The 21,456-nt window shown below is 35.6% G+C and overlaps 1 protein-coding gene across 1 annotated transcript in view; it reads right to left on the reverse strand.

Annotated features, from left to right (window-relative positions):
• Positions 1-14,433: 14,433 nt before the first annotated feature.
• Positions 14,434-21,456, reverse strand: part of LOC109093804 (tumor suppressor candidate 3-like) — a 73,679-nt gene continuing 66,656 nt past the window's right edge. The window contains exons 9-10 of the mRNA XM_042720015.1: positions 15,444-15,534; positions 14,434-14,575 (exon numbers count right to left, since the gene is read on the reverse strand). Of these exons, the coding sequence (XP_042575949.1) occupies positions 14,560-14,575; positions 15,444-15,534 (107 nt within the window). The 3' untranslated portion in view covers positions 14,434-14,559. The remainder of the gene's footprint in view (positions 14,576-15,443; positions 15,535-21,456) is intronic.

Raw genomic sequence — 21,456 nt, forward strand, 5'->3', positions numbered from 1 at the left:
CAAAGTTGTGAAGCCGACAGTGCACGATAGATAAAGTTATTATCTGTCAAAAAAAAAAAAGAGTCGACCCCCTATTTCCGAAACGAGTAACACATTTGCATAACGTCCACCCATGTTTTAGGTCACCAACTTGCCTGCCCACAAACAAAGTAAAATTTCTATGTGGTTAACATCATTTCGAGAAGAAGCTGTATCCTACGCTGTGAGAGTAAATTTGTTTGATCACATCTCATAATTACCACAAACTTGTTAAGACTTAACACTTACCACTGAGAAATGTCCTGCTCCAGTCGTGCTTGCGAATCAGTCTTTTGTCAATCAACCACTTCAACCGTTTCATCATCAGAATCCAGCTCAAGCTGGTAAGCTACAATCCATACAATCTTTTCTATGTATTGACAAGTCTCCAGGGCTGTCATTCTGTCAATGCAATTGGCGTTTCCGACATGCGCTGTACATGGTAGACCAATCCAGAGCCGTATGAGATCTCTTTACGAGTCGTTTATGAATCATTTAGATATGAGGTAAAAATGTAATCTATTTTCTGAGAAAACTAACATGTTTTTTGACCTTGCATGCATGTAAACCTGTTTTAGGAGACTCATAAAACAATATTAGCAACCTATAGAATGGCATAATAGGGGCACTTTAATATCGCGCATGTGCAGCATCAAATAGGTTCTGTACAGGAAACAGAAAGTTTGTCTAATTTCACTCGGATATTAACAGGTAAACATTTTAATTATATTCTGCTGAAATGAACGAAATGAAATGACTTGAAAAAGGATAGGCTACATTCATTTTGCTGAATGAGATCCGAGTCAGTAAAATGATCTGGGCCCGGTTTCCCGATAACACTCACTCTTAGGTTATATATTACCAAAGTTGTTTATGTTCCTAAGTGTGTTCCCCGAAGTGTCCCTTAGGAAGCTTCTTAACATGCTGCCTCTTACGTTCAACGTTACAATGGCGCTGTCCCAAGTGAAGGTGCTGAATAAGTTGGCATCGATTGCTCAGGAATCGATTTTCCACTTCACGCGAAGGTGCATTACGGCGTTAAGAAAGACAACACGTTCTATGCAAATAAAACATTCCTCAAATTATTCCAGTAACATTTTAACATAGTTTACGTTATCCGTAAAATATAGACTATTAATTAAATTATCAAATTATCTGTAATATGTTCACACGATATGTTGTGACGGGTAGACGAACCGGGTATCCCTCGCTAATCATCCACCCTCCTTATCCCGTTGTGCCACTTGTGCCGCTTCTTGACATGGGTTTAACGACTTCTAAAAATTATGCAATACACTTTTATATTAATGGTAAGGTACTTTACAATCAGAATTCCCCGGATGTAATCCACGGCATGGCGCAGAAGGGCATTAGTGACAGTGTGGACGCTCCTCCACACATAGGTCTTGCTTAGGCCGTAGCCCACTCCCATGACCTCGATGAAGCTCCCTGTAGCAAAAAACCATAGCGCTGCAGCAGCTGGACTTCAGGGCTTAAAGCAAAATTCCGCCACGTTAGCCTGGCAAGGGCAGGTCTGAGAAGGTCCAGCAGCTCCATAATGAGTTGTCTTGGGAGGCGAACTTTTTTTAATATATACATGTCAGGCAAAATGTCAAAAGGGCTTAAGTTTTGCCGAATAAAAAAATTGACATGGACTAAACGGCTCCGCAGCCGGCGCCGTCTTTGATTCAATACAAGGACACGTTGGATCGCTGCCATAGTTGGTCACTTACTGGACACCACCATGCTTATCCATTTATACATCTTAGCCATGTAGAGCCAAATTGTTTACCAGATTTTAATTATCAAAAGTGATTGCCAATTTAAACGCTTTAATGACATTACGAAATAGCCTAGGCTAATTACCACCACATTAGTTCTGATATCAAATAAAGTCAACTTCATAAATAGGCCTGTATCCATTGCGAACATATTTTATTATAAGTCTTAAAATGTCCATAACATAAAATCATTGTTGAGCCACAACATTGTCAACATACCATAGTTTGACTTGTACTGCGCTGCGCTGATTTCTAAAGACTGCTGCACAGTGGCGGCGACTAGTGTTTTGAGCTCAAACAACACTAAGAGAGAGCTTACGAATGGTCCAGACCAACCTTACGAAAGTGTGACTTACAGAAGATATACTTAGAGTAAGAACGTGTCGGGAATCGTGCCATAACATTAAGAGAGAGGTTTAGGAATAGGTTAAGAACTACTTAGCGATAAGAACGTTTTGGGGAACCGGGCCCTGATCTTCCCATCACTAGAGTGTTTCGTATTTAAAGCTACAGCATGGTTTCAGAAGAAATGTAATAGGCCTACTACTTTTATTTATGCTGCTTTTGCATTTTTTTTTTTTTTGCTTCAAAGATTTGGGTCATTATAAATACTTTGACAAGAGCATGGAAAACAGTCTTATGGGTCTGGAATGGTGAGTAATGACAGAATTTTCATTTCTGAGTGAACTGTTCCTTAAAAAAAAAATAAAAAAAAAATAAAAAGAGCTTTATACATGAGGGTATTCCGAGTCCTGCCTGTTAATCATGGTCCAATGGACTAGAAACGTTTTCCTCCGAAGTTCAAAATAAGAGCCTGTTATCTAAGAATAGAGGCTGAAAAAGTATTTTTTTTATTTTTTATTTGAAATGGTCGAGGATGACCCTTTCATATCCAGTCTGTAAGAAGAAAAATAAGGAGAGAGGAGGAGAAGAAAGCAAACACATTTAGCACTTGAGTCACCTCAATGTGCAGTTATGAGGCTGAGGACTGTACGTGGTAAACACATTGATAAAACCATTTCTTCAAAATGCCACCCAGAGGCAGTTTCCATGATAACAGTTTCAACACTTTATGAGCCATCTTTAAATACAACCAACGTACAGCGTGCTGCCCATGAGAGCGAGCAAGAGGTCTGTGATCTTAAAAGCGCCCTCCCCTCAGTTCCCCATTTTAAAATACCCCATTCAGTCTCAGGGCAAAAGAGCAATAGACTTTAGCTATTGAAAGAACCGATCTATGCTTTAAAAAAAAAACTTAATTTAGCGCTGTTTCATCAATTTTCATGAAAGATGACAGTGCAAAGCAAGCGCTTTCACTGTGTGGAAGTGATCTTCATTTTGCTTTGGTCACTTGATGTCAAACCCACAAGAAATTTATAAAAAAGTGCCTCAAATCTTCCTCGGAGGAGGATGTTTATGAAGCCATTGGTCACACTCAAGTAAGCATTTATGCATGAAAAGTCACAGAGTATCATACTTTCATATTATATTCCTCTTTTATGGTTATTATGGGTACATCAGTCACATTATTACATTTTTTTTATTATTATTATTTTTCTTTTTTTACAAATTCCACATCAATTGGATTCCTTCGGCTATGACGTGATTTTCTTTCCACAGAATGAGCCTGATGACAGGAGATGAATAGTAAAAGGAGATCAACATGCTTTTAGCAGTAACTTGCATTATATTATCCGCATCTTCACGTGTCATGGGTGAACAGTCCTCATTTGTCATAGAGTGACAGGCCCGTAGGCTCCTCAAAGCTAAATGCATTATTAATACTCCTTCCTGCCTGATGGATTCAATAAGACTGAAAACCGGAGATAAAAGAAACAAAGTGATCTTTTCCAAAACACAAGTCTTTCTGTCAAGGATGACAGGATGGCAGAGGTCAGAGTGGATCTATGGTTTAAGTTAAGTGGTTTTTAAGTGTTTTTAATTTTATTTGTATATTTTTACTCACTGCTACAAAGGCAGTGTTCACAGCATTTGAACATGTTGCTATGTGATTTCTTGCTAGTCCAAGTCAAAAGAGCCCTTCAAATCCTTGTTCAGACATGCTACACATTATTATGATTTTTGCCTGTTTGACTCAAATCCATTTAGTTTTATGTAGTCTTAGCAGAAAAAAAAATCAATTTGTGTATTTCTATGACAACCACTGCCTTGCAAGGCAAGTGTCTGATGTTCCCGTATACTGTAGGCTGAACAGGAAACATCGGATCCCGCCATATTTAACTTAAAACAGTTTGAGCAACAGGTCTAAAAAATTGCAATCCAGTTAATTTTAAGTCTCTATAGGGCTTGGGTCCCTCCTTACATGTACATTTCCCTTCCAACCCTTTTAAAAAAGTAATAGCACACATTCTCATGAACATTGTTGTAGTGTTTATTGGAATAGTATTTGTTTGTGCAACTGCACAATTTATGATATGTGCTAAACTTTAAACTTAAAATTATGATTAAATCAAAATCCCCAAATAATAACAAATCAAAACATTAAACATAAACAATAAGTCAATAAGTTATACTCTATCTGAAGATTTGTAATTTATTTATACATGATTCAAATCAAAGTGGGTTCCCTTTTGAGAACCTAAAACACAATAAGACAGGCTGTTAGGCACACATTGGTTTAAGAAAGGAATAGAAAATAACATTTATGCTAATGTTTCACAGACGATGAGCCAAGACAATAAACAAGGTGTGTTTTGGATGTGCATTTCCTCCGTTTTACTGGCAACTCAAAACTAATTAACTCATTCTGCAGTGAAGCTCCTTGCAGCCTGCCTATTCAAATTCAATTAAAGCTAGAATTACCCGAAATAATCACAACTGGCAAAACCTCTCTGGTGTTTGATTTATTTTAGCCTGATTCTAAGTGGAGTTCTAATTTCTGCCGGAACTGTCCATTGGTTTACTGTTTTCCTTACTTCCTTAAAAATAAAAAGTCTGCATTCCAGAGCAGCTGTCATTGGCACATTTTTCATCCTGCTGGTATGTGAAAGAAGTTAATGAAAATATGCAAGCTGTATTCGTTGTTGTTGCATAGGAAACACGACACTCAGATTAGACATATTTGGTTTATTCAAGGTAGAAAAACACACAAAACAACTAAAAAACCTTTCAATTACCACAAAAGTGAAAGAAAAGATAAATGTTTGAATTTGTGTGTAATGCATTGCTTATATGCAAAGATAAATTCAATGATTGTGTATTTATTAAGCTTAAGAAATTAACTAAAAATTTTCCCCCATATTAAAAAGTTTGAAACACAAATAAACTAATGGCACTCTTAGGTAAAAATAAAAATAAATAAATGCATGAATGAATGAATGAATGAATGAATGAATGAATGAATGAATGAATGAATGAATGAATGAATGAATGGAAGATTGAAGCTCATTGAAGCTGCTATTTTAAAATCTTGTTACTACAAATACTTCTTTCTTTATCTCGGCATGGACAATAAATTATACATGGCTGAGAGAATATGCAATTACTTCATAACCATTAAAAAAGTACATTCTATATAGTATGAATGTGTGTAGCATGAATGAAATCAGAACATATGTATGTGCATTGTAAATGTCATGTTACTTATACCAGCATCAGTTATCCCATAAAATGGGATAAAAGAATCTCTGCACAAGTAAGTAGGTCATCTGGGTACATTTTGACTACTGTTTTATGAAAACTGTGAAAGATTTTTCACATACTGTTTTTTTTGCCTACTATATAGTAGGAAAGTATGTGAGTAAATGTACAGAGACAAAGAGTGAACCAAGAAAGAGAAAATAATATGCAGGCTATTAATAATGCTTGAATGAGAACAGAAAAGCCCCCAGAAAGATTTCAATTATTGTAAATAGTTAAAAGAATTGGGAAAGTCAAAGGACATATACAACAAGTTTTAAGACTAAAACTTAATTATAGGCATTATGGAGCTCCGCCCCCTTTCAGCACTGCACTCGTTGTCTTCTGTCTTCCGGTTTTGTATTTCCTACAGCATGAAGGTAAGATCTTATGAATTTATGAATGAACCGCTGGTTTTAAATTCTTCCAGGTCTACTGACATTTGTTTATCTCTACAATAAGTAAATCCACTTCACCAGCTAATTACTCTTAAGTATTTTTTTTTTTTGTCTTTGACAGCAATTTTACCACACAATTGGAATGTAAAGACAAATTGTTTGCCATTGTTTCAGATCTCAAACTTGGTTCTGTAGTTGGAAAGTCATGCAAAGAAAGAAAAAAAAGAAGATGCTATTTCACAAATATTCTTTTTTTTTTAAATTCCAAGTTTGGCTGCAGTATCAAACCGGTATGTAGTTGGAAAGTCATTAAAAAATAAATAAAAAAAGTAAAATTAAAATAAAAAAAAGATTTGCAGGTAGTCGGTGCAACATTAAAAAATGCAAATTACATAAAAAATCATTCCTATAAATACATGTTTGTTACAGTGGTTTCGGGCAGCTCATGTAAAATCCTACAAAATCCAACCGTGCTGCATGCACTGCATGCACAAATAATGTTTTTATTACAGCTTACAGTTATTACAGTTACAGCAAATTAATGTTACAGTGGTTTCGGGCAGCTCATGTGGCATCCATCATGGGAAAACAACCCAAGACATGAGCCTTTTCCTTTGTTTCTTTGAGATGGGGTCAGAATCAATGTTCTCGCAGAACTTCTCGTACCTTCCTATTGAATCAGACACAGCGGATGAAGGCAGTGGCAGTGGAGATCAATCAGTCTGAGTCAGTACAGCTAACAAACTTTCCCATCTGCTAGGAGAAGTCTCTCTGAAATGAACTCATGAATTATAGTAGGTGTCAATTAGCACGTTAAATTCTCAATTATGCACATCTGCAAATTTAGCAAGGTTTGAACCTGTGGGAAATTCATTTCATGCATGAATGACAAACAACTCTACTTTTCACAAGCTGTTAGATGCTAACGTCTGCCTTGTGGATTTACAGTGGATTTAATACAGTAGTGAATAGCGTATAAGGCTACGCTTCTATTCAGCTTTCAAGCCCTCCGGGGAAACTCATAAAATATATTTTTTTACATTATTTATGAGTTTTTTGCCTTTATCGGATAGTGAAGAGACAGTAAAATTGATTTGCAAGCAAAGGAGTATGAGTTTGGGATATAATGCAGACCAGATCTGAACCAGCATCAATGTAGGCATTTCTGACAGCAGAGGGTAAAGACTTATTTTCTGGGTGCACAAAATGGTACCATCATGGAAGCCTTCAGTGATATCTGGCCTTTATAACATGACCTGGTAGATCTAAATGTCACTGTCTGACAGAGTGAATGCTGTACACTCAACTCAGTCAGGTTTAGGTTTAATGGTATCCCGCTTTTCACAATACACATCATTTAAGCAACTGAAAAGGCTCTTTTTCTATATTATGATATGAATCACTTCATACTTGATAGACCACTACCAGTCCCACTTTATATTAAGTGGCATTAAATACTATGTACTTACATCAAAAAATAAGTACAATGTACATATTTTGTTCATATTGTATTGCAAAACACTTTTGTGGTGGGATATGGGTAAGGTTAGGGACAGGTTTGGTGGTATGGGTAGGTTTAAGGGTGGGTTAAGGTGTAAGTGAAGGGGTCAACAGTGTAATTATAAATGTTACATGCTGGTATATTTTTTATAATATAAGTAAAAGAGAGGGTCACGTTCCAATTCACATCAATTGAGAGATAGTAGAGACAGTTAAGAGCTACAAGTTCCTTGGCATTTAAATCTCTGAGGATCTTTCCTGGAGCCTACACTCAGAGACCATAGTGAGAACAGCCTGTCAGCTACTTCCTGCGGAGACTTTCTACCGCTGCACTATAGAAAGCATCCTGACTGGCTGCATCACTGTATGGTACGGCAACTGCTCTTCTTCTGACCGCAAAGCTCTTCAGCGAGTGGTGAGAACTGCAGAGCTCATCATTGGACATAAACTCCCAGCCTTACAGGACATCTATCAGACTCGCTGCTTGAGGAAGGCTCGCAGCATCATCAAGGACTGCACTCACCCTGCTCATCACCTGTTTGCCACACTGCCATCAGGTAGACGCTTACGATCCATCCGATCACGAACAACCAGACTGAAGAACAGCTTCTATCTTCAAGCCATCAGACTGCTTAACAACCAGCTATCCTTCATCTAAAACCGGAATACAAGCTGCTCTTATGTTTACTTTTATTGTACCTGCACTTCCACTTTTTAATATTCCTTCATGTAGCTCTGTGACACTCTACAATGACATTTTAGACACCGCTCTACCCAAATAATCATATTAGTACCTCAGGACTACTTATAACTCTTAACACCGTCTACCTTTTTTGTATCTGTTACTGCCACTTATTTGTATATAATGCTCTATCCATGTCTTTTCTGCCTATGGGCACTGAAGTCACTCAAAAATCTCAGTGCCCTACATGTATGTCTATGTCTTTTATGTCTTGTTATTGTCACTGTATGTCTGAGCCTCGTCACAAGCATTTCAATGCCCAGTTTTCTCCCAGTGTTAACTATGCAAATGACAAATAAATGCCTCTTGACCACAATGCAAAAACATGTACAGTACAGTATATACACAATAAGTGCATTGTACCAAATGATTCATTTAAATGTAATTACATAGTAGTTAAGGCCACTTAATATAAAATGGGATTGTGGTCACATAACCAACCTCCAAGTGTTTTCATTAGGGAGCTAATAGAAAGTTATTTCATAATTCTTTTCTATCACTGACAACTTCAGATTCATTCACTGATTCATTCAGTAAATGTTTGTAAATGTTACATCATAATCAGTGTTATATTAATATTATTCATATTATACTATTGTAATATTTATCAGTTTTAATCCCCCTCCAAATATTTCTATTAAGCTTTATTTTCATTTCAATTTTAGAAATTTTAGAACTTACTAAATTAAACTAATTTAAATAGTTATCAGGGCAACTAATGTTCCTTTAAGCTTTTTTCATCTAAAATATGTATTTTATTTCAGTTTTGTTTCAGTTACCAAAATTTTTTTTTAAGTTGTTACTTTAGTAAAAGGAAACATTAAGTAAACATTATTTGTTTGCCATTGCATATGAAATACTGTTGCTTTTTCACAGATTTAAACATTTCTAATTTTTAATCTTTAATTTTAATTATTTTTTTTTAAGTTCAGGATTTTCATCTAAAATTTGCTTTCATTTCAACTTTGTTTCAGTAAGTATTTTTTAAATAGTTTTATTTGCATGATGAACATTCTCTTTAGGCTCTTTTGAAAAGGCAAAAATCTTTCTTAAATGTACACACATTTTATTGAGGACCAGCAATTTTCACAAGCAGAATTAAGCGGATGCATTTAAAATATTGTTGCTTTTACATAAAGATGGAAACAATGAACGAGTGATCCAGTGTGTCTATTATTACATTTCCATTTCTTTTATTATTGTTCACAAAGACACGCTTTCATACATATGATTAAAGGTTTATGAATCACAGAGTGAAAACAGCAGAAGCTAGAGTAATACCAAGTGTAAAGGAGGTCACGACTGAAACGCCACTACTTTCTCTTCTGCTTGCTTGCACCAGTCTAACTCCATTTCTCTTCATACCACCATTTATTATAATGACTGGCTCGGAGGAGGTCTGTGTTTGTTTCTTGGCATGCAGGTGGGTGGCTCATTCTCACGGGTACAATTTATCCTGGCACTCAAGGCTTGGGTTCCTCCCAGTGAGGTCATGTTGTTTTCTTAGATCTGAGAAAGTAATCTCCTATTGTTTCTCTTCTGTATGCAATTCCATTCGATCAGGTCGAAAACTAGGCTCAGATGCGACAGCTACGGGGAAAAGATGCAAATAACAGTCCTGAATCATTGAAGTTTTTCATGCATTCTGTCACTGTGGTGACTTCTTGCCTTCCCAACAGCTCCCATGATGTGTGTGTGTCATTAGGACTGCCGATTAAACATGTCATCACAATATCAGCACCAAAGCATCCTGTCTCTTTGGTTATTACTGAAGCATATCCACGCTAAGACTGTGTGATGGGGTCCCTCAGCTTCACCCTCACATTCAGCTGCTGTTAGCATTAGTCTTCAATGAGTTGGGCTGCCGAAGACTTTTACAAAGAACAAATACTAATTTTAAACAATTAGCAATCTATCTATCTCATGTTGTGTACTGAAATAGCGTGGGTGGATTGAATCAATCAAACACGGCTAACTCATATTGACTTGGGCCATTTTTGGTATCAAACCAAGCTATTTAAAATGTCATTTTTTACACATATCTGGGGCTTTCGGCAGGGAAAACATTGAGTAGACCAATGGAGTGCTTTAATGTGACACATTTTAAGTGAAGCAGAGGAAAAATATTCTCCCCAGAGACTTCATGGATGATGAAAGTAGTTTGTTCCAGCTAAGCACTTTAATTAATTAATGATTAATTAGTGTTGATTTAACACTAAATTGAATCCAGATTTGGAAGTGAGGCCCTCTCATTGATTTTTATAACTCTTGGCTGTCAGTATGTGTGTCAGTGAGGGAGAGAGACAAAACAGAAGCGTTTATTTGGTTTGTTAAAACTCCCAATATTGTGTCATTTAACACAATATAGTTGATAAATATAATGCCGATAATCAGTTTATGATTTTTTTCAAACATATATCCATCTGGTGGAATATAAATACATAATGGGTAATGCTATGGTGTAACATATATATACTAAACCTAGCATTCATTTAGGGGCCACACTTGTATTGCTTGTGGTCAAAACAGACCATAAACTCATAATCATTTTATTTTTTATGAAATGTACTATATTTCAATTTTTTTCATACATATATCCATCTGGTGGAATATAAATACATAATGGGTAATGCTATGGTGTAACCACTAGATGCCTATATCAACAGAGCTGTGTATTTCCACTATGCAGGAGAATAGTGTTTCCATACATATTTACTTGTTTTATTAGGTTTTGTATTTTGAATGTTTTATGTCATTTCTGCATTTTGGATCAATTAGTGTACATTTTGCCTTTTCAAATCCATTCCACATATTGTGTGTGTGTTCACAAAAAAAGTGCCACACAATTCACCGTTTCATACCATTCCAGTGAAGTGAAAAAATAAGATTTGAACCCAAACAAAATAATGTTCGAACAAAAATTTTGGTCTAAAATGACCACACAGTTGATAAATGCTTAATTTAAACTAGAGGATTTTTTTTTTTTTTAAATAGTAATTTTTGACTAAACTTCCAGTGAAAACTACTGTAAGTAAGCCATTCATATCTTTCAGCTTTAATATAACATAACAACAAAACAACAATCTACACGCTTCAGCTTTAATATAACAGCTTAACAATATTACATTCAAAATGCAATATTGAGCTGTTCAGTCATGCCAATTTGTAGACCATCCTGGAACGTTAACACATATTTTGTCTTGCAACATAAATTACACAGTGGGGTTTCTAATTTGCTGTGCACTTTGCTAATTTGCTAACAGGTTGGCAAATACGAACTAGGCTACAACAGTTTTCCAATTTGTTAACTTGCAGTAGTTTTAGTCCTTATTTAGCTGAATTCATGTTTGAAGTATGAAATGCATGAAACAAAAATGTGAAAGTCTGTTCAAGTAATGTTAACAACAAACATTTTTTTACCAGAAACATCATTAGGAAGTTCCCGAGGGAAACCATGGCTCAAAACTGCCAATTTCATGTTGGTTTTAGTACTACAAACTGAACACATGCAGTGTTGCTCAGAGCCAGGTTTATTATAACTTGGAAGTCCAGCAAAACATCAGTTAGCCAAGGGTCTCAGCGTCTAAAGTCCCCTTTGATTTGGGGGAGTGTGTGCGGGCGTGTGCACCTATGTAATTACACTCTTTGAAACTCAAAATGTTATACATCCTGTTATTTAAATATAAAAATAAAAAAAAATAACAACAATTAAATGTTACTTCCTCAGGTTATTTTTGGAGGACATGAGAGGGAAAATGCAAATTGTGTTTATGAGTCCCTCAATTGTATATATCCCTCAATTGTATATATATACAGTATATATATATATATATTTTAAATCCAGTTATCCCCTTAAAACTGAAAATAAGATGACAGTGTGCTGGCAGCTATTAGAGTTTTATCTGCTATGTGACACCACCTACTGTGACAGAATTAAACCTGGTGAGTTAATATCCTCTTGGCTTTTATTGAGGTTATGAGTTGCATTGTAATGCTCATGTGATGCAACATCCACATCTGCAACTTGATTTAGAGATAAATCCTCTTGAAACCTCTTTACTTTAGGGGCCGTTCACACTGACAGTCACTGTTCTGGGTTCAGCTGTTCGACTGTGGTATCACATGAGCTCCACCCTCTGCTTCCATTGGTAGGCACCACAAAGAATTGCTGCTCATCAGGTACATGATTTTGGCCATGATTTGGCCATCTGAGACATTTTGCAAATGTGATTCAGAAAATTCCTCTGATCCTAGGCCAAAATCTGTAGTCTTTGATCGCTAGTTTAATGTGTTTCTGAACAGCAGAATAATAACCATTGTGATTAGAAGTAACCTGCAGTGCAGTGTGGCTTCCCCTATGACAAATCACGAACCATTAGGAGCACAGAACTTTATGACATAACTAGTGCGACAGCAAACTAACACTTTCTCCACACCCATCATCTTCATTTTTTTCTTTTCAATACGTAAGCCATGATCAAAATTAACGCTAGAGTTTGCTAGCCACCATTTTAATTGTGTGTGAACGCAGCTCACTATCACAGAAATTGTCATGGATTGATGTAAAACTCCAGACTTTGTGAAACTCTGACACTGCCAGAAAATTATCATAGGCTATCTTTGAACCTCTCTCACTGTACGACAAAGGACCACCGATTCACGATGCCAATCTTTTGTCTGGGACAGCTGAAAATTGTGCGGTGTGTCTCTGGCTTTAGAATGACATGACAGGAAATAAATGACAAAACATTTTTTTTTAAAAGAAACATTCTTAATATCTTACACAGTGTTGTTTCTCAAATGTTAGATATTTTTACTGGAAATTGTACACTTGTAAACTTTATAAGTCTCGTTAAAGCTTATCATCATCAGTGGAAACATCAGCTTGATCTTCATGTGTTGCTATGACTCTGTAGACAAGCTCTGTCTTAAATACCTTTGTCTTCTGTCTGTTTAACAACCTGCAAAATCCATCCTTTGAAGTACAGTATGCTGGGCCAACAAATAGAGACACTGAGGGAACGAGGAGCGGGAGTTGCTTATAGACCATTTCTGAACGGCGAAGAAAAAGAAAAGGGGGAGAAAAGTACAAATTGAATTGCCATCTCTTCTCTGCACAAACAAAGGATGAAGTGGTGGCTGCTAATGTCCTTCGACAGCTAAAGAGGAATTACTGCCAGCCTGAATTTTCTCAGTTGTAATGTTGCCGTGGTTTCTGATTTGATGCCAAATACCCTCTTTTCATATTTGCTCGAAGCTACTAATTCAACTGAGCGTCAACAACAACAGCACTGCTACTGTATCATCACTATAATGTCTAGCTGTGCAGCACCACGTGCTTACGTTTGTGTGGCACATGAAAAATGGATTTAGTGCGGATTATAAATCATTATAAAAATATGCAAATAATAATTTCTCTATTAAATCGTTTTTCCAAAAATATAAACCACACACCATGTGCATTAGCTAACATTTTTAATGTTTTGATGGCTACACTCAACAAATTTATTTTATTCATTGAGATTTAAGTCTAGCATTAGCACATTTGAAGTAAACAGATTTTTGCTCTTAACACTAAATAGGTGCCTAAATTAGGCTGCGTTACAGATCTCGAATGGCGAGATGAGTTATTCGAGCTTACAATCACTAATTAAATGCTCTTTGACAACCATTAAAAAAAGAAGAAAAAAAAAAAAAACGTTTTAATGAAGTAGATGTGCCAATAAATGTGTATTAGAAGCTTGCAGGCATGGATTGACATTATTGTCTATGATGACAGCTAATTTAGATTACATCCTTTAAGGAAATATGTGGCTTCCAGGAAAAATGTCATGGACGTGATCACCCAGTTCTCTTGTTTGAAGTTCAATAAATATGTTAGTTCTGATATTGGAACAAATTTAATTGGATCAGTATTAGTGTAGGGGGTTTTAATAAAGAAGATTACAAACCTCTTTCACAACCCAGCTTAAATAAAAGGGGGAAAAATCTAATATTTGAATATTCCTTCACAGATTTCAAGAGAGAGAGAGAGAGAGAGGGGGAGAAAGCGAGTGATAAGGAGGAAAAAAAGTGACTGAAGGGGACAAAAAAAGGACACAATCTGCTGAGGCGTGCACGATGGCCTCAAGAGAGGTATCATAAATGGCAATAACAAATAACAGCCTCTCACACACACACACACACACACACACACACACACACACACACACACACAGAAGGATGCACGGACACACTCACATACTCCCCACAAAACCTTCAGGATACAATACTCAATTTGCAATTAAAAATGAAAACTAGTCATATAAGCAAGGAAACGATTCATTTGACTTCAATGGACAGAGCACGCAGTGCATGGCAGTGGTTAATAGTTTAGTTTATTTATTTTAGGTCACACATGCAGTGCTTTACAGTCAAACTGTAGTTGAATTCATCCTTGAAACCCCAGTGGAACAACAGCTTTGTCTTCCACGGCATGATCTTATTTAATCAGGAAGCTGAAAAAGAGTGAGAAGGAAAAAGAGAAAAATGTGAATGATGAAATGGTCGCTGACTGGAAGTGACGTCACCATCTAATAATTATGAGTAGACCTCTAAAGACTGAAAAAGGTCATTCGCCGGAGTCTCTACAATTACCAACAACAACCACAGTTACTGTAAATTTAATGCATTTTATTTGATTCATTAGCTAGCTTTTCTGCCTAGGCTGATGTACAAGAACACTACAGCAAGTAAAAGGAATGTTCCAGTCAGAATACATTTCAGTGCTTTTAAAAGAATCTGTTATGTAAACAAAACAATCTTGTTAACTTCCATTCACTGACTCATTTTCCATTCAGTGAAGCTTGTGAAGACTTTGATGGCTTTTCTTTTCTCCAAACACTGACTATATAGCAGCATATCCTTAGTTCAACTTACTTACAGTAACAAGCAAAGTAACCCCCAAAAGTTGACTGCTAAAGAAAAGTGAGCTTTTTTTTTTTTTTTAAAGAAATAGGTTGTTTTTATGATCGAAATTTGAGTCACTAAATGAATCGATGAGCAGTCAATGAATGACTCAGTGAGTGAATTAATTTTTTTTGCCAATGGAATCAAATGATGCAAATCGTTTAATCAAAATGTTTAATTCAGTGCTCAAAACATTACCATAAGTGTAAACCCATTTTTAATTTTTTTTTTTTTTTATAGGACAACAAAGGTATAATCAACAGATGCTGTTCACTGAGCGGAACTTCAATTGAACTTAGAATATATATGTAAAAGTCAAAGCAGCAGAGTGATACATTGAAATCTAAGCTAAAGTTATATTACAAGGACAAATACTTAAGTGCAATGAGAGTGAGTTTTAACAGTGATAGATCTCACCTGTAAGGATATCCATGATATTTTGATCTGAAGATGGACAGAAGGAAGCTAAAGAAGAACACCACTAAACCAAGTCCAACAAGACAGATAACTGTAAACAAAACAAAACAAAACAAAAAGCACAGTGAGTGACACTCTCTTAATGAGCTGAATAATGTTTACATTGATTAAACTTAATTAGTATGCTGCAAAGGTATTCTATAATGGGATTAAGCCATTGGTGAAAAATCGCTTTTCATGAACTCTGATCTAAGAGCTAATCCCAAACAGCCATATTAAATTAAGCCATTACTAATGAATGAAATAATAATCGCTACTTAAATGCTTCTAAAACATGCTGAATCAGCAGCTTTGTCCCTTAGATAACACAGTACACAAAATTTGATAACCTGCTGAATCACGTTATAAGGTTATTTTAAAGATTAATCAATGAAGCCATAAATATTGTGCTACTGGGGGAAAAAAACAGCTGATTTTATGAAGGGAAATAAAATAAGCCATCTGCATAAATACTGCAGCTCGTCAATATCCTTTACCCAGTACTCCCAGAGAATTTGCTGAATTTAGCATGCATATGTAAAATCACACCCACTTATGCACTGCTGACAAATGCAATCTCTATTGCATCCAAGAGAGTCAGGAAATTAAATTTCAGCCGCCTTTAGATTGTGGTGAAGAACTCTGATTGGACGATGCAACCATTACTTATTGAAGGCTAAGTCACATTCTTAAACTAACATCTGGTTGTAAAATGATAACCTATGCTTAACATTTAAAAAGTCTATGGAATTGGATTGACAGTTGTATATATATTTTTTTCTTATTCCACGGAATCTCAACAAATCTATTTTCAAAAATCAAATCTAGAATTTCGTGAGCTGCTCGTGAGAAGAAAATTTTAAAGCATGTATTTACAAGATTTCAAATAGTGTCAAATAACACTGCAAGTGGAAAACGTATTGATCCTTCACGCTTAAGGCCCCGATATACTCATAGTAAAATTCTTTTTTATTCTTTGGTTAGCGAAAGTTCCGCCACTTCCCACGATACTGGAAGCAACATTTAAATGAATAAGTGCTGCACACTTTACTGTCAATAACAAAATAAACATAAAAGAAATATGGCAGCATTGAGAAAACAGCAGTTAAGAAAGCATCTGATCATAGTGATGTGGATATTGCACAAGCTCTACAATTCTGTTCTCCAGTCAAGTCAAGTCAAGTCAAGTCAAGTCAAGTCAAGTCAAGTCAAGTCATGTTTATTTATTTAGCACCTTATACAACAGATGGCTTTAAAGCAAGCAGCTTTACAATATTAAACATGAATGAACAGTGTCAGTGTTGCTTTCAATTACAATTACTACTTCAATTTCTACTATAAAAGCAGTTCTCCAGTGTGTTCATGTTTTACTCACATCTGACCTCAATAGACTGAACAGAAGAAATGAACTGGAGAAGAGTTAAATTCTTTTTGATTGGAGATGATTCTACCTACAGGAAGCATGTAATATCTTTTATGTTAACTTGGAACCTGGAAAACTTTCAGAGTCACAATTTTTTTTTTGGGCGTTTTAAGATCAACAGTCTTCTCCTCCTCCAAAAATTCCCAGATTCCCTCCTTCAAATTCTCTAAAGCAACTGGCAGATGTTCTGGCAGACAACATTCAACTGGAGACCATTTAGAAGTTGTGTAATCTATTCTAAGAAAGTTGGAAACTGTATTAGAGGCAAACGGTGATAAAACACCTTAATAAAGAAATAAAATATTACAATTATTTCCCAGATGTTTACATTATTTTGTCCAGCCCTTGTAGATCTTTTGTTCTGGGTACAGAGAAGAAAATCCTGAGTTCTTGGAAAGCACAATATGGTTTCTAAAAGCCTGTGTGTGTGCGCGAGAGAGTCAGTGTGTAAGTAGTAAACATATTAAAGAGTGAGGCAGTGGCAGCTGCTGTTTAGCTGAATGAGAAGCTAATCAAAGCTTAATCAAAATGTGTTAACCTCTTCAAAAGAGGGGCACCTCCAATTACACCACACCGCCAGCACTGTTCCTCTCCAGATTAGTCATCCAGAAACACCCTCTTATCCTGGGATCACACCCTCAGAATACACACACACTGAGCTTTTAATTTAAAGTTTCAGTATCTAATAAACTTCCCCGAAGACTTGTTTTCAAGGCTTCATGCGACAACGTTTACTCTGAGACCTTGATGTTCTTGAGCCTATTATCATTTCCCTGACACGTTACAGAAGCCTTCCCAGAAGACATGCGGCAGAAGCTGCATAAGGACTCTGCATTATACAAAAATGACGAACATGACTAACTGAGATGTGACATTTAAAAGCTGCTAAACATTTACTTTCAGGGTCGTCTGTGTCACAGGGTAACTAATGCATTGTTGCGGAATAACGGCGCACTGGTGCAATCACATTTGGCTGGATGGAGCAGCTTGCCGTAAATGTTTCCGCGGGGGGAGTGGTGTTTGAAACTAAAGTGTCGCTACTCTGACAATCTTCATTTAGCATCTTCCTATTTTAAATGCTCTGAGTCGGTGTTTCCATGACAACCGCTGGGTTTGATCAACCACTCGCTGTGCAAGTATTCTTCTTCTGCATAGTAGTAATTAACATTTTAAGTCACCAGAGGTTTGTTTTGCTGCCTGTGCAAGTGTACTTAAAGTAAAAACTATCCAAAATGATATTAAAGGAATTGTTCACCCCCCAATTTTTTTTTTGTCATACAGTGAAAGTCAAAGGGATCCAACATTGCTTTAGACCCCAAAATATCTGCTTTTTGGTTTACATACCAAACATCTGGACCACCTATCTGCTGCAATCCACTAGCCTCCTGTAGTGAACAGTTTTAAAGCACATCCAATTACCTTGTTTTTTACACTCTAAGTACACACTGCTTCCTGGACTAATCATTCAGAGCATTTGTGTTGCAGAACATTGAGACTGTTACTCTTCGCTAGCGTTTGCACTAGTTTTTTACTAGTGAGTGTTTTATTTTCTTTCTAATGGTGCAGCATACAATAGTTTGCCTTTGGCTATGCATTAAATATAATTTTTATGATGATGAGCCTAATACGATACTCCATCTGCTTTCTTTACAAATGTGTTAATGCTGTATAATGGGCATAGTTGGTATGTTCAACCGATATACTGTGAGCGGAATGCACAATGCGCTAGTAAAGAAGCCTAGCATGAGAGCTGTCTTTATGTTACGATTTTATTAATTAAACACAAGCACGGCATGTTTCAAAATAGACTTGCAGTTAGCAATCGCCAAATAGCCTACTTGGCCAAGTGATAGTTTCGATCTACTAATGAATGAATATTAAAAAAAAAAAAAAAAAAAAAAATCATAAAAAAAAAAAAAAAAAAAAAAAAAAAAAAAACAAACAAACAAACAATAATTGCCAGGATGGAATATATATATATATATATATATATATATATATATATATATATATATATATATATATATATATATATATATATATATATATATATATATATACTGTATAGGAAATACATATTAATGTACATCCAGAAAAAATCAGATACTCACCAATACAACTTTTACCAGAAAAAACCAAAAACAATAGGAATCCACCAATACCAACTTTCCAATAATGATACACATAGATTTACATAGTATTTGTAATTGTTTTAAATATTGGGTACAGAAAAAAAAAAAAAAAAAAAAGGAAAAGAAAAAGAAAAGCTTTTGTTCCTTTCACTGTTCATTTTATTTCTGTATGGTATTTCATCTTTAATTTAAATGGCACATTAGAGCTGCTTCACTGCAAGACATTTTCCGTGATAATTCAGGGAACATAAATACATAAATACTGTAACAGCGATGAACATATTTTGTGAAATATGTTGCATTTTCTTTCGTTTTTTATGTAAGTGAGGATAGCAAAATAAAGTAAACTGTGACATATTATACCCAAAAATTCTTCATACAGTGGACTACTAGTAAAATTTATAAACATTTGGGACCAAAAATTATTCAGACACTTTGACCTGACCATGTTTTGCTTAAGTATTATCTGACATCAAGAGGAATTTGTTCTGACACAGTTTAACTGAGTTCTTGTCACATTTTATTACCATTTTCCAAACTATAGCAAATAAACTGTGATAATGTGTGAAATGTTGAAGGTGTCTGAATAATTATTGGTTTGACTGTAGGTCTAATGCAATTAACGTGAGCAAAACAAGTGCAATGCGTGCACACATTTGTATTGGTGCAGGATGAGAGAGAAACACGTTTAACCCATGGGCGTAGAATATGCGGGGGAGATGTCCACCCCACTTTTAATAAAACATTCAGCTATGGTTGTAGCTAAGCCGAATAAAAAACAGAAACGTTTAAACTGATGAAACATGAAGACAATAAACACGACTGTGTTACATGTAATTCCATTCTACTCTCTGTACGAGCGCAGGAGCGCAGTATCGGGCCCGAAATGCATACCAGTATCAGTATCGGTGCATCCCTAATTTATATGCTTTATAAGTATTCTCAGTATGTTAGGGAATATTCAGAGTTAAATTATATTGTGAAAGAGTAGCATGAAAGAAAATAAATTTGGCTCAATAATATTGGCCCCTTAAAATGTAAACCAGGGATGCTCAAATCTGGCCCACGAAATCCACTTTCCTGCAAAGTTTAGCTCTTATCCTAATCAAACCCACCTGAGCATGCTAGTCAATGTCTTCAGGATCATTAGAAAATCACAGGTAGGCGAGTTTGTTTAGGGTTGTGGCTAAACTCTGCAGTGCATTAGCCCTCCAGGGCAAGGTTTGAGGAACCCTGCTGTAAACAGTAAGTTGTTGACAGAAATGTGCTTAAAAGAAGCAAACATTATAGGACTTCTGGAGCTATTTGTTTATCTGAGCAATGATAGATAAGGGGAGTTGTTTGGAAACAATCATTATTTCTGCAATTACACAATTTAACTTGTATTTAACCCAGAATATTAGTTTAATTATAGGAGCCCTTTCAATGATTATTGAGCATATTGTATGTACTGAGCAAAACAACAAAAAACAGACACTCAATTTAGTTGTTGGAGGGCTGTGGATAGATTTTTTTTTGCACGTAAGTCGACCTCTCTAACCCTTTTGGAAAAAGTCAATATCTATTATAGTCTCACACAGTGTTGCATTATTTAAAAATTTTACAGTATATTGTTATGACTGGTGCACACAAACAGCAAGTTTTTTTTTCTTTCTTTCTTTTTCTGTTAGTTAAGGACCTGCGTACAAGCTGACTGCCTTGATGTGATCAAGCAACATGCTGGAATGTTTTCTGCTTATAAGTGAAAATACATAGTTCTATGAATTTTCTCCAAAATTATCTTTAATTAAATTAAATTAAATTTTTAAATTAAAATTATCTCCAGCCTCATCATTTATCATCAGCAAATGCTTTTGTAGAGGCATAAACAGTAAGATTATTAAAACATCTACTCTTCTGCATTAAAACATATACTGTCACATAATATCTTCTGGATGAGCCTGACACAGAGTCTGTTCTGAAAGAGACCGATGAAGTTACCATAAAACTTTAACTAAACTAATAAATGGGAGATTCTTTATCTAGCTTTATTTGATTCAAAGTGAGTAACGCATGAAACCCAGTTTTAGCAGTTAAACAGTTAGCTTTAAGCTTGAGTTGACTTCAGAAATGGGAGATTCTTTATCTAGCTTTATTTTCAATGGAAATTTATTGGTATAAATATTGACTTTCTAAAATTGAACTGAAAAAAAAAAAAAAGTTCAGGCAAACCCCTGTGGAAAACTTCTAGTGAACACACAGTGTGTTCATATTTTCACATGCAAATGAGCTTTGCAGCAAACCAAATTCCATATATATATACTTTACTCTACAAAGGTTTGGGTAGTTTTCTTTCTTTTTTTTTTTAAAGAAATCATTACTTTTCTTTAGCACATTACACTGATCAAAAGTGCCAGTAAAGACATTTATAACATTACAA

The sequence above is a fragment of the Cyprinus carpio genome, chromosome A1 (genome assembly GCF_018340385.1).
Source record: "Cyprinus carpio isolate SPL01 chromosome A1, ASM1834038v1, whole genome shotgun sequence".
Lineage (NCBI taxonomy): Eukaryota > Metazoa > Chordata > Actinopteri > Cypriniformes > Cyprinidae > Cyprinus > Cyprinus carpio.